This window comes from Jaculus jaculus, chromosome 8, assembly GCF_020740685.1.
Source record: "Jaculus jaculus isolate mJacJac1 chromosome 8, mJacJac1.mat.Y.cur, whole genome shotgun sequence".
In the NCBI taxonomy this organism is placed as follows: domain Eukaryota; kingdom Metazoa; phylum Chordata; class Mammalia; order Rodentia; family Dipodidae; genus Jaculus; species Jaculus jaculus.
In genome coordinates this window covers 116,012,930-116,025,590 of record NC_059109.1, presented here as the reverse complement: position 1 = coordinate 116,025,590, position 12,661 = coordinate 116,012,930, and the positions used below count along the sequence as shown (strand labels likewise).

General features: G+C 50.9%; 1 protein-coding gene across 7 annotated transcripts in view; it reads right to left on the bottom strand.

The window, feature by feature from the left end:
* Epb41l1 (erythrocyte membrane protein band 4.1 like 1) overlaps positions 1-12,661 on the bottom strand; it is a 148,481-nt gene that overhangs the window by 48,485 nt on the left and 87,335 nt on the right. For all 7 annotated transcript variants that reach the window (XM_045157503.1, XM_045157502.1, XM_045157505.1 and 4 more), the window contains exons 2-6: positions 9,731-9,921; positions 8,725-8,889; positions 7,496-7,600; positions 6,895-6,937; positions 4,109-4,184 (exon numbers count right to left, since the gene is read on the bottom strand). In XM_045157503.1, the coding sequence (XP_045013438.1) occupies positions 4,109-4,184; positions 6,895-6,937; positions 7,496-7,600; positions 8,725-8,889; positions 9,731-9,907 (566 nt within the window). In that variant the 5' untranslated portion in view covers positions 9,908-9,921. The remainder of the gene's footprint in view (positions 1-4,108; positions 4,185-6,894; positions 6,938-7,495; positions 7,601-8,724; positions 8,890-9,730; positions 9,922-12,661) is intronic.

Below are 12,661 nucleotides of genomic sequence, written 5' to 3'. Positions count from 1 at the left end.
TGTGAGGTGTCTTATTCATTTCCAATCTCAATAGGACTATCTAGCTGGCTTGGTCCTTCAAAAAAAAAAAAAAAAATCGTAAGGGGATATGGTGGCATGTGCCTTTAATCCCAGCACTCAGGAGGCAGAGGTAGGAGGATTGCCGTGAGTTCAGGCCACTGAGACTACAGAGTGAATTCCAGGTCAGTTTGAGCTAGAGTGACACCCTACTTTGAAAAACAAAAAAATTAAAAATTAATTAATTAAATAAATAAAATAAATTGTACGGTTTTGTTTATGGGGGGGGTTAGTTTCTGAGACAGGATCTCACTATACAGCTGAGGTTGGCTTGGAACTCACTATGTAGCCTCAAGCTATTCTCAAATTTGTGATTTCCTGCCTCAACTCCCTAGGTGCTGGGCATGTCTGGCTGACGTGCAGTTTCATTTTGTTGAGTTTTAAAGGAGAAACTATTACAAAGAGAAAGAAAAAAAAACCAATTTGGAAGAAAAAAAATTTATTGCGGAGAGGAAGCAAACTTTATTATAAGGAAAAGGAGAGAGGCCAGGCGTGGTGGCGCACGCCTTTAATCACAGTTCTTGGGAGGCACAGGAAGGAGAATCACTGTGAGTTCAAGGCCAGCCTGAGACTACAGAGTGAGTTCCAGGTCAGCCTGGGCTAAAAAACCTAGAGGAGGCTGGAGAGATAGCTTCGCGGTTAAGGTGCTTGCCTACAAAGCCTAAGGACTCATATGTCCAACTCTCCAGGCCCAGTCCCATGGCTAAGCCAGCAGTGACACAAGCACGCAAGGTTTCACATGCACACTAGGGGGCGCACACGTCTGCAATTTGACTGCAGTGGCTGGAGGCCCTGGCACGCCAATTCTCTTTCTCTCGCATAAAAAAAAAAAAAAAGGCAAATCTGTTGTGCTTACCTCAAAAACAAAAACTGAAAGCAGAGAGAAGAGCTCTCATATGGGAAGATTCCACACAAGAGACCCAAAAGACTGAAAAGCAACAGGAAAAAAAAAAACAGTAAAAAGCTTTCTGTCATAGAGAGGGGTCTTGAAAAGTGGGTTGTTGGAGAGTTTCTTTGTCTTGCGGTTTATAAGACTTTCTGGCTGAAGAAATAATGAGATGATCTTTAAAAATAACTCGACTGAGATCTGGAGATGTGTAGCTCTGGCCCAGTCATCAATCCCTACTTACATATCCACGTGTCTCCTGTCCATTCTGAAAACTGGCCATGTTCCTTTCTGTCTCCCTGACTGGGAAGGATGTCATGCAGTTTTAATTATGCAATGTATTATATTCTTAGGTGGAAAAAATGCAAACTTCAGAGGTGACTCTGAGCCTCCCCTTTGAGGCTGGCTTCCATTCTTAGTCTCCTTGCCAAGGTCACCAGTGATTTCTGTGGTGCTCTAGACATTTCTCCTCCATGAATACAGAAATGCTTGTGGTTTTGACTGATGGGTTTTTCACATGTAAATGGTATCAAATGTGCTATGTCTGATTCATTCCACAGCTTGCACACGCAGTGATGTCCCTTAGAGATGTTCCCATGTCAGCACACACAACACTCGTGCCTGCGTTTGAATTTCTACCCCGTTTCCCATAGCCCACTCCACTGACATCCCCGTCTTGTCAACGCTCTCCCCAGACTTCATTTTGCCCCCAGCTCTAACTGCACTGTCTAAAAACCAGATTGGTTTAAAGAAACTTTTCCAACCACCAGGCCACTTTTTTTTTTTTATAACTTGTATTCACAGTGGAAGATTTCACAATTTTTAGAACCATTTAAAGCCATTCTGTTATTGCTTCTGCGGTTCATGTGTTAAAAAACAAAATGTTTCAGTTCATTTTTCAGCCGGTGTCTTCTCCCTGTCCATTTTTGCTACGTTGTACCACTTTTTTTTTCAATTGCCTACTTCTCTTCCATTAAGGTGATGCTTACTTAAAAAGTACACTTTTGAGTGCTCTGTGACATTCTTTCAAAGTCAGAACTGAAGCGTTGGCAAAAGGCACATGCAGTCCCAGTGTGTGCCCGGATGAGCAGCAGTTCAGACGTCACAGGCACCACCAAGCGTGAGCCCGTGGCATTTCGCTCAAAAGTCTAAAAATTCAGGAATCACTGCCAAGTGCTCTGACCAATCCTTCATCTCAATCAATCTGTCGTTTTGACCAGTTTATTTCGGGCCTCACTATTTTTGACTAAATCAGCTGTTCCTACCATCCTACCTCCTGGGGCCAGCTGCGCTGGGCAGAGCTAACTTCTCTCCTGGTGTCCCTTCAAGCCCAGTGCCCAGGGTCTGGCACCAAGAGGAGGTGGGCAGGACCAGGGTGAGGTCTGTGCTGGCTTAAAGCTCTGCAGTTCAGATGTTCAGAAGGGGCTGCTGTTACCTTGGCCCCAAGCTGACCTCAGCGTTCAAAGTGGGGCTCATAAAGTCAAAGCCTGAGTCCTGATCTATTCCAGAAACATCTAGTTTCTCTCCCAAAGCCACAGTTAGCATCTTGAACTTGGTCAGTTGCTTGGCAAACAGGTATTAGGCATTAAAAAGGGACCCCACAGAAGGTCTGGTGATCTTTAATCCCAACTGCTCAAGAGACTCAGACAGCAGAATGGGAAGTTCAAAGCCAGGCTTCTGTTTTTCTTTTCCGCGCATGTGTGTGTGTGCGTGTGTTGCACGTTTGCCTGTATGCACGTTCATATGCGTGTAGGCAGGTGCATGTGAAGGCACAGGTCAACATCAGGTGCCTGTCTCTATTGTTGACCACCCATACTTTTTGAGCTCTGAACCTAGAACTCATGACTGGGCTGGATTAGCTAGGCAGCAAATCCTAGGGAGCCACCTGTCTCCCCCTCCCCAGCACTGGGATTAGACACACACCACTACACCTGCCATTTCTGCCTCAACATTTAAAAATGAAATAACATAAAGAGAAAGAGGGCTGCAGATCTACCTCAACGGAAGAGTTCTTCCCCAGCATACAAGGCCCTAAATTCAGCCCCCAGTGCCACAAAAAGAGAAGTGGGAGAGAGAGAGAGAGAAAAGAGAAAGGAAGAAAGAACAAATGGGAGAAGGAGGCTTTAGTAGCCCCTCCCACTATAGGAAAACTCCAGGTCCCACTTCTTCCTCTTCTTTTTCTTTTTTTTGGGTTTTTTTTTTGTTTGTTTGTTTTGTTTTTTGAGGTAGGGTCTTACTCTAGCCCAGGCTGACCTGGATTTCACTATGTAGTCTCAGGGTGGCCTCAAACTCATGGCGATCCTCCTACCTCTGCCTCCTGAGTTCCCGGCCCAGGTCCACTTGTTACTGGGGAGTTGCAGGGCCCTCCATATGCAGACACAGTACCCTAAAGTGAGGTGATCTCTTAGGACAGGGTCTAAAGAACATGCAGAGCCCCAGGGCTTCTCTCTGCTCCACCTCCAGACACCGTGGAAGCGCCCATCTTGAAGGGATCTTCAGGCCGTCAAGTCCGCTGGCCCCAGGGCAGAGCCTGCACACTCAGCTCCCATCACCCCAAAAGCCCAGGTGGCTTCCGTCAGGCTTGCAGCCTCACTTGACTTCCACGTGCCTGACTGGCACAGAGGGCACACCTGACCATCTCCCAGGTGCCAAGCCCCGACGCTCTGCTTCCTCCTCGTCCGCAACGCTGTGAGCTGGTGCCCACCCAGCACGCCAGCCTTCGCGTGTGTTGGGCTGTGCCCGACCCCTGGCAGAAACGAACCCCACTCGGTTTATAAAAAGCCTGTGTTCACCGTCAACATTTAAAACTTGTGATTTTTTTTTTTTTTTCACTCTCAAATCTCTAGTTTTGTTCAACTATCAGGACAAATTCCTACAGGTCAGGGACACCCCAGAGCTCAACAGCAACCATTTCAGCCATGTCTTCAATGTACCATGGGCCTCCTGGCGCCCTCTGATGACTTCTCTGTTGCCACTGATCCCCGCAATCACGTTCCGGTTTTCCTCATACTCTGGCTTCCTTTATTACGGTCTGGTCTCGACAGGTATCTGCATTTGCAACTGTCACCATACGTGGCCTGTGTTTCCCACTGCCAACATGCCCGGCCCTCACCCACAGTTCCATAGGGCCAGTGTGTCTAGCTTCCCCTCTTCCACAGCCCTCACCTCGTGATGTCTTCTGTCAGCTGAGCTGGGTCAGGGGGATAGAACTTCACTGTGAAGGCAAAATTCCAGGGGCTGCCTGAGGGGGAAAAGATGAGAGAGGTCAGAGAGGCCCCATCACCCCCTAGGCACGAGCCCATGGGTGATCTTTCAAAGCTTTCTCCTTATCTTTGTTCTCAAGACAATCTAAATTGGGAGCCTAACACGTTGTTCCCACTTGACAGATGAGGAAACTGCGGCCCAGATGAAGACACGTGTGAGCTAAAAGAGGGACGGGAGATAGAAAGAAAGCAAACCAACACTACACCCCACACGTATGCAGAGTTGCTTCTGAGCACCTGGCTTCACTAACCCATGAGTAAGTTACTCCTGTGATTGGCAGATGAGGTCATGGGCACACACTCACAGGCATAGGAGTTTAATCTGCACAGTCACCCTGAGGTTGAATGCCCACTTGGTGATTTATTTGCAGTACTGGGTATCAAACTCATGGACCTGAGCATGCTAGGCAAGCACTCCACACACTGAGCTACACTGCCTGACCTGAGTGTCCTTTTGTAAAAAAGCAAAAGACTGGTTTTTAGATATATATATTTATTTGAGAGAGAGAGAGAGCTTGAGAATGAATGGGCATGCCAGGGCATCCAGCCACTGCAAAGGAACTCCAGATGCACGCGCTACCATGTGCATCTGACTTATGTGGGTTCTGGGGAATTGAACCTAGGTCCTTAGGCTTTGCAATTGCCTTAGCTGCTGAGCCATCTCTCCATCCCCTGAGAGTCCTTTTTTATAAATGAAGCTTCTAAGGGGTTAAAGTCACTCTCCCAGAGTCACTTAGCTAATTGATGACAGAATAGATTTCCACATCATAGTTATCTGATACCAGAGCCCAGGCTCTTGACCACAAGGACTCCTTGGAAGAGCCTGTCTCAGCCCTGTCCCACAAAGAGTAATGGTGAACAATACTCACAGCTGGCACATACTGAAGGCGTGGGCACAGACCCTGGTATGGGTGGCACACCTATGAGAACTCATTTTAACCTCATAATAAACCCTAAAGCTATGTTATCATGACTCCTCTCGACAGTGGGGAAACTGAGGCATGGAACAGTTACATAACACAAGAAAGTAGCGATTGAGCACAGGCAGTCTTGTCTGCTCGGAAGGAAACAGTCACGGGGCACCTACCCTGTGCGGCTCGCTGTCTGGGCATTTGTCATCTCACTGTCCTGGAGCTCATGAGGCAGGAGTGACTAGCCCACTTGCCAGGGAGATGCAGAGACCAGGGGACCTGCCTAAGGTGCCCTAGGCAATGAGCACAAAGGCTTGGGAAGAAAGACATCCATCCCAGAAGCCCAGGACACAAGGGCTCATGAAGCCATCTTCAAAAGGGCTGAAGGGCTGTCGCCAACAACAGACAGAAGGCAAAACTGCTCCCACAGGGCTTCCAAGGGCATGACTAAGATGAATGACAGGAAGTTGCCAGGGGCAGGGACAGAAGCTGGGCTCTACTAGAGAAGGCACTTCCTCAGGATCAAGACTACAGCCATGGGCTGGAGAGATGGCTTAGCAGTTTAGGCACTTGCTTGCAAAGCCAAAGGACCCAGGTTCAATCCCCCAGGACCCACGCAAACCAGATGCACAAGGGGGGGGGGGCGCACGCACCTGGAGTTCGTCTGCAGTGGCTGGAGGCCCTGCAGCGCGTTATTTTCTCTCTCTCTCTCTGGCTCTCTCTCGGCCTTGAGGTGCCACAGGGAGCAAGCAACTGGATACACAGGAGGCCCAGCAGGCAGGCCCTTGCTCTGAGTCGCCTGGCCATCCAGCTCAGCTGCTTCTCTTTTCCAGGCTGCTAGTCTTTGTTAAACTCTCCACACTTGGCTGACTGTTTCTGTTCCGACTCCCTCAGGCACGAGAGGAAAGCCTCTGAGCTGGGCTGGACTGCTGAAGGCCATCCTGAACCCCAGATCTAGAACTCTACTCTGTCAGCCCACAGGAGTGTGCCGTGCCTGTGTGCCTCCCCCTTTTGTCCCCAAATGACAGACACCAACAGTCAAGACTTTCTCGAGCCCCCTCCTGCAGAGTCAGCCGGCATCCCTGGGCCCAGCTGCCTGCTGTCATGGCAACAGGCTCAGCTACAGCTTTCTAGCCAGAAGACCAGGGAGTCCAACCCTGGAGAGACCATGCACAGCTGGGGGGTTGAGGCCTAGAGTGGAGTCATCTCTGCCGCCAGGCCCAAGGTCTCCATCCAGTACAGGTCCCCTTGCTGAGGCCACTGGCCTCCTCCTTCTGCTATTTGAAAGCTTCCCCACCCCTCCTGACATGCATCTTCCCTCTGGGCCAGCAAGGACAGGCCTGTTCATCCGCCTTCCTCCCAGGCCTTGCAAAGACCAAAGGGTGAAAGCCAGGGCTCAAGACGGGCTCAGCCAACACTTAGATCTGTGACTGCTGCCCTCTGGCGCACCGAGGAAAGGGTCAATGGTTACTGAACCAGCCCCATACGGGAAGGTGGCTGTTTCCAGGCCATCTGTTTGTACCCCTTGACCCAGACGCCTCCTGCAAGGCTGCCGTCCTGAGTGCACCGATGATTTATTTTGTTTTCTTTGCTAACTTGCGGCGGGCACTGTGCTCTGGGCCTCGGACTGGCCGTCTATAAAATAATGCCAGCGTCATTCCTGCCCCGCCTTCCCCGGGACCTGCCATGCAGAGAGGAAAGGAGCTTAGGAACCCAGAAGCACATTCCGAAGGACGGCCAGGCCCCGCCCACCCAGCCATGCCAGCCCCACACTTACTCCGGATCTGCTTCTTGATTTCCTTGGAGGGGTCCAGCCAGTTCTGGAAGAGAAGAGAGAGCTTTCAGAGGGAATATGGAAGAGAGGACAGTATGAGGCTGGGTAATATCCTCAAGTGGCCAGTCCAAAGGCTCAAACAGGGAACATTCTTCCCTCAGCCAACTTACTTGGGACTAGGGGTGAAGCCTGGATTCCCAGCAGAGTTAGGACACAGTGCCCCAGGGCTGGCATTGCCCTGTGATGGCCACAGTGACCGGGCATTGCAGCTGTAACTAGAAGAAAGCCAGGCATTCCACCCCCAGGCCTGGGAGGAGGCCCTAGCTGAAGACTGTGGTTCCCCCAGCAACTTCCACAGTCACACCATGACTCTCCGGTCACCCATCTGCTATGGATCACCAAGAAAGAACTCGGGGGCAAGGGGTGCGGCCAGAGAACTGAGAGTGGATCATGTTGGCTGCTCCACAGCGATCTGCAAGCAGCCAAGTGCCTAATGAAAAGCTGAGGGAAGGCAGGGAAGCTGAGTGTGGCCAAGGATGGCCAGTTACCTAAGGGAAGAAGCCTGCCTGCCCACCTGCCAGAGCAGGGCCCCCCAGCCTGGTACCTTCTGGCTGTCGGCATCACAGAAGGTCAGGCCAAAGTAGTCCTTCTCCAGGAGGTTGAGGTGTTCACAGACCAGGTCGAAGAGCACCTGGCCCCGGCCATGCTTCTGAAAGGGAGAGCAGAGCCGCGGTGAGGCCAGGCCTCGGCAGGCAGAGCTAGGAGCCGACAGGGGCCCCAGAACAACAGCACAGCCCCAAGAGACTTCTGGAGGCTGACCAGGAATTCAGCATTCCTGCAGCCTGACTCTGTTCTTGGAGTCCTACAGGGTCCTGGTGACCACTTCACTCAGACCTCTTCTAAGCCTTGTCAAAGTTTCTCTAGACCATGGATTTGTTTTTTTTTTTTTTTTAAGAGATAGTAAGAGGAAGAGAGAGAGAGAGAGAGAGAAACAACTGGTGCACCAGGGCCTCAGCCACTTTACTTGAACTCCAGACAATTGCACCACCTAGTGGCCATGCGCAACCTTGTGTTTGCCTCACCTTTGTGCATCTGGCTAACGTGGGATCTGGACAGAGATGGTCCTTAGGCTTCTCAGGCAAGCACCTTAACCGCTAAGCCATCTCTCTAGCCCCAGAGGTATATTCTTCTATTGCGTCTCCAACTTATTTTTATGTACCAGGGACTCCCACTGAGCCCAGAACTCACTGATTCACCTTAAAAACGCTACCCGACAATTCCTGGCGAATCCTTCTGTCTTTACTTCCCCAGCACAGAATTACAGGTACACGCCACCACGCCTGACATTTTACTTGGGTGCTGGGATCTGAATCATCTAGGTCCTCACGGTTACACAGCAAGCAGTTTACCTGCTGAATCCACCTCCCAAGCACTCAATTCCTCCTTCTTTACAGCAAACCAAAGTCCTAAGGCTTGGGGATAGATGGGAAAGAAAAGTCTCTCAACAGATGAGTGGCGTAGGTAGGGAGCTGGGACTCTGGGGCACGGTGTCGCTGTCCTTTCGTGGTCAGGCCCTGCAGAAAGCCTTTAGGTGGCAGCGTTCTCCTGGTGCCAGCCCTGTGCTGAGTCTAATTCTGTTTGCAAGTGTGATCGTCCTTCCTAGCCTCAGTGCTACCATCTGTACCAGAAGGGGTTAGGCCAGGTCATCTCTCTGAACGCTGAAGTAGGTCCAGGACTCCTTAGGGTTGGCTTGGGTTGAGGACTCACAGGAGCCCGTCTGGCTCTGAGGCCAGCCAGCCAGGGACAGGGCGTATGGCGCCGGGCGCTCCCTACCTCCACCTCGCACTCATACTCAGAGGCATCAAGCAGAGTGACTCGGCAGATGGCACTCTTGAACTTCTTGGCGATCTTCTGGGGTGATTTCTGGGCTTTGCTGGGCGTGGTCCTCTCGGACAAGCCATCGGCTTCGCAGTAGTCTTTCTCCTCCATATCTAGGCTCTGCGGGGGCCAACCAAGGGAAGTGGTCAGGGAACATGAAACGCTGCCTTTCATCCAAGCCAGGAGTAGCTGCTGGCTTGGCTGGGGCGGAGACAGATTCCACAGTGAGAGCTGCGGTCCTCGGAGACCCGCGGGCTGGCAGGGGCTATGACTGGTATGCACAGGCGGGGCCCGCAAGTTTCCATGTGCGCCAAGGGGCCTGAGTTTTCCCCGAGGGTCACTAACGCTACAGGGTCGCCTCTGCCACCACCACCAGAGCGTCCCTGTCTCCCCCAGGCAGCGCAGGAACTCCCCTATCTTGTCTGTCACTAGAAAGAGCCTGAGGCTGGGAGCGGTGGCAAGTTGAACAGAGGCAGACCGCAGCTCTGCCCTGGCTCCTGCCAGGAGTGTGCCAGGTCCCTGCCCTCTATGGGCCTGCTGTGAAATGAGGGAGGTGTGAATTTGAGGACAAGATGATTCCTCCCGTCTACTATAATTTTCAGGAGTTTTGCTCCAGGGTCACACTGGGCTTGCCAAGCTCAAATGAAAAGGCTTAGAAGGCAGGAAAATAAAGTTGAAAGAACCATGTTTGAAATCGGTACTGGGTGTGACAGATGCAGTTCCTCAGAGTAAAACGGGAGACAGTAACAGCTGCCCTCTGAGACTTGAGAGAATGAAATGTAACATGACCACCATGGCCCCAGCGCAGAACTGAGCATGTAGCGAATGAGTCATGAACATTACGAGCATCCTTCTTCTTTTTCATCTTTCCTGCTGAGAAAATACTGGAGCCATAAAAACTGCTGGACCCAGAGGACAGGCTGGGCAGGAAGAGGGACGCTTCAGGCCCTCAGGTACACACCTGTTCAGTGGGCCGGGTGTCCTGCTGGGGCGGCTGCTTCTCATTGGAGTTGGCCTCTGGGTGGCCGTGGCCTGAGGGGGTCACGGGGGCGGCCACAGCAGCAGCAGCCTCGGGTTGCTGCGGAGCTTCCTCCTGAGCCTTCTTCACCTCAGAGTCGGGGCCTGTCTCTGTTGTCATGGTGACCAGCACGCCTGCATTGGCATGAAGGAGAGCATGTGACCGGGGAGAGGGATGGTACTGTGTCAGAGCGAGGGGGGCAGGAACCACATGCGGAGAGAGACAGATGGAGACAAATGGACAAAGAACCAGAGAGAAGAGGGGAAGGGAGGGAGGGGCAGAGGCAACGGGAGGATCAGAAGTGAGGGGTTAGTGGCCACAGTGGAGCCCCTTGGACCTCCTCTCTTCTGTGTCCACAGTTCCTCAGGGACCCCAATATTTTGTCCCAGACCAGGGATCTGGGCCCTTTATAAAGATGACAAGGGTTTCTCCAGGGAGCCCTGGCCAGGCTGTCTCTCCTGAATTCAACCACACTACCTGGCCCACAGTAGCCTCATAATAAATGCTACCTATGTTGAACTCAACCAACCCTGGGTTCCAGGTCCTTTGGACACTTCATGCCCCAAGCCATAATCACACACACACACACACACACACACACACACACACACACACACACACCCCAGCCCCAGCTTCACAGGGTGCTGTCAAGCTGGGGCCATGGGAATCAAAACAGGTAGGCACTTGTGGAAAGCACACCGTGCAAAGTTCTGGGGGACAAGGCTCAGGCCGAGTCCGCCACAAGGGTGGCTGTCACCTCACCTCGCTGGGACTCACCCACAACGTGAAGGGACTCGGGGCACTTATCTCTGGGACAGAGTATTTATTGTCAACATCTTCCCCTTGGAGCATGAAATGAGGAGACTCCAGAGAGTTTAAGGACCTGCTGCCGGGCTGTTCTGCTGGGATTCACTGGATGCAAGGGGAGGGCACAGGAATGGCATGGCTCCAGTATTATATTTAAAAACAAAACAATAACCACCACAACAACATCTCTATGTTTTATGCATTTAGGATAAGATTGGAAAGGGTGCTTCCGGGCTGTGAAGAGAGGTTAAAGGAAAAGTGGAAGAGACCTGTGAGGGTGGAGAGGGATGAGACAGGAAGCTTCATTTTTTACTGTGCATTAGAATTACTTATATCTTTTTAATTTTTTTTTAACTTTTTGTTTTTTGAGGTAGGGTCTCGCTCTAGCTCAGGCTGACCTAGAATTCACTATGTAGTCTCAGGGTGGCCTAGAACTCATGGCAATCCTCCTACCTTTGCCTTCCTAGTGCTGAGATTAAAGGCCTCTGCCACCTTGCCCGGCCTATCTTATTTTTCTCTGAGATAAGGTCTTACATATGATCCAGGCTGGCCTTGAGCTCATGATCCTCCTGCCTCAGCCTCCTGGGTGTTTGGACTATAGGCATGTGCCAATGCAGCTAACACTTGTACCTTTTTAATAGCTATATTAGCCCATAAGTTTTGTATTAAGGGCAAAGGTGTCCACTCTTGACTCCAATTGGTGAATCATCAAAAATAGTTTTGAGCTAAACCAGGGGGACTAGAGAAATGGCCAATGACCCCCATCCCTGAGTCTAGACCTCTAAATCACAGTACATGAAAAAGATCCAGAATAGACCTGGTGGGAACTTCCCCTCATCCCATCCACCATGAAAGGCCTCTGACAGGCAGGCAGGCAGAGAGACAGACAGACAGACTGGATCTGCTCTGGGCTACCCACATGCCCCAGGACCCATACTTATTTATTTAAATTGGACACAGTGATTCACAACAGTTGTCTCGGCACTTGGAAGGCCAAGGCAGGAGTGGTTTTGAGGCTAACTTGGGCTACAGAATATGACCTTGTCTCAAAAGATAAATAAGTAGGGCTGGAGGGGTGGCTTAGTGGTTAAGGCACTTGCCTGCAAAGCCAAAGGACCCAGGTTCGATTCCCCAGGATCCACGTTAGTCAGATGCACAAGGGGGTACAGGCGTCTGGAGTTCGTTTGCAGTGGCTGGAGGCCCTGGCGTGCCCATTCTCTCTCTCTCTCTCTCTCTCTCTCTCTCCCTCCCTCTTTATCTGTCAAATAAATAAATAAAAATTTAAAACTGGCTACAGTTTAAAAAAATAAATAAGTAGATAAATAGGGCTATAGAGATGGCTTAGCAGTTAGGGCAATTGCCTTCAAAGCCAAAGGACCCAGGTTCTAATCCCCAGGACTCAAGTAAGCCAGATACAGAAGGTGGCGCATGTGTCTGGAGTTTGTTTGCAGTGGCTGGAGGCTCTGGTATGCCCATTCTCTCACACTCCCTTTCTCTCTTTCAAAATAATTAATTAACTAAACCAGGGTTGGAGCTCGTAGAGTGCTTACCTAGCGTGCATGAAGCCCTGAGTTTGAGACTTAGCATTGGCCACGTCAGAAATCGGGAATGGTCATACTAATCTATAATCCCAGGACTCAGGAAGTAGAGGCGGGAGAATCACAAATTCAAGGTCATCCTTGGCTAGGTAACAAGTTTGAGGCCAACCTGAGCTACATGAGACCCTGTCTCAAAAAAAACCCAAAACGAAACAAAGTACCAAAAATATTTTATTCTGTTTGTCTGTGCTGCTGGGGGTGAGGTGTAAGCCAGGGCCTTCTTGTGCTAAGCAAGGGCTTTGCACAGGGCTGCATCCCAGTCCTTCCCTTTTGTTCTTTTGTTTCTCTCTCTAGTCCCACGGGTACTGGCCTAGCCCAAAGCAAGGGACACTAGATAGAAGGTTGGGGGCCCAGAGGATACCACTTGTCCATAGGTGAGCCCAGGGCCATGGACATTAATGCTTCCACTGGGGCACTCCACAGGGTAGTGCCCACATGGAAGGTATTCTTAGCTGGAGCTTGTAGCACA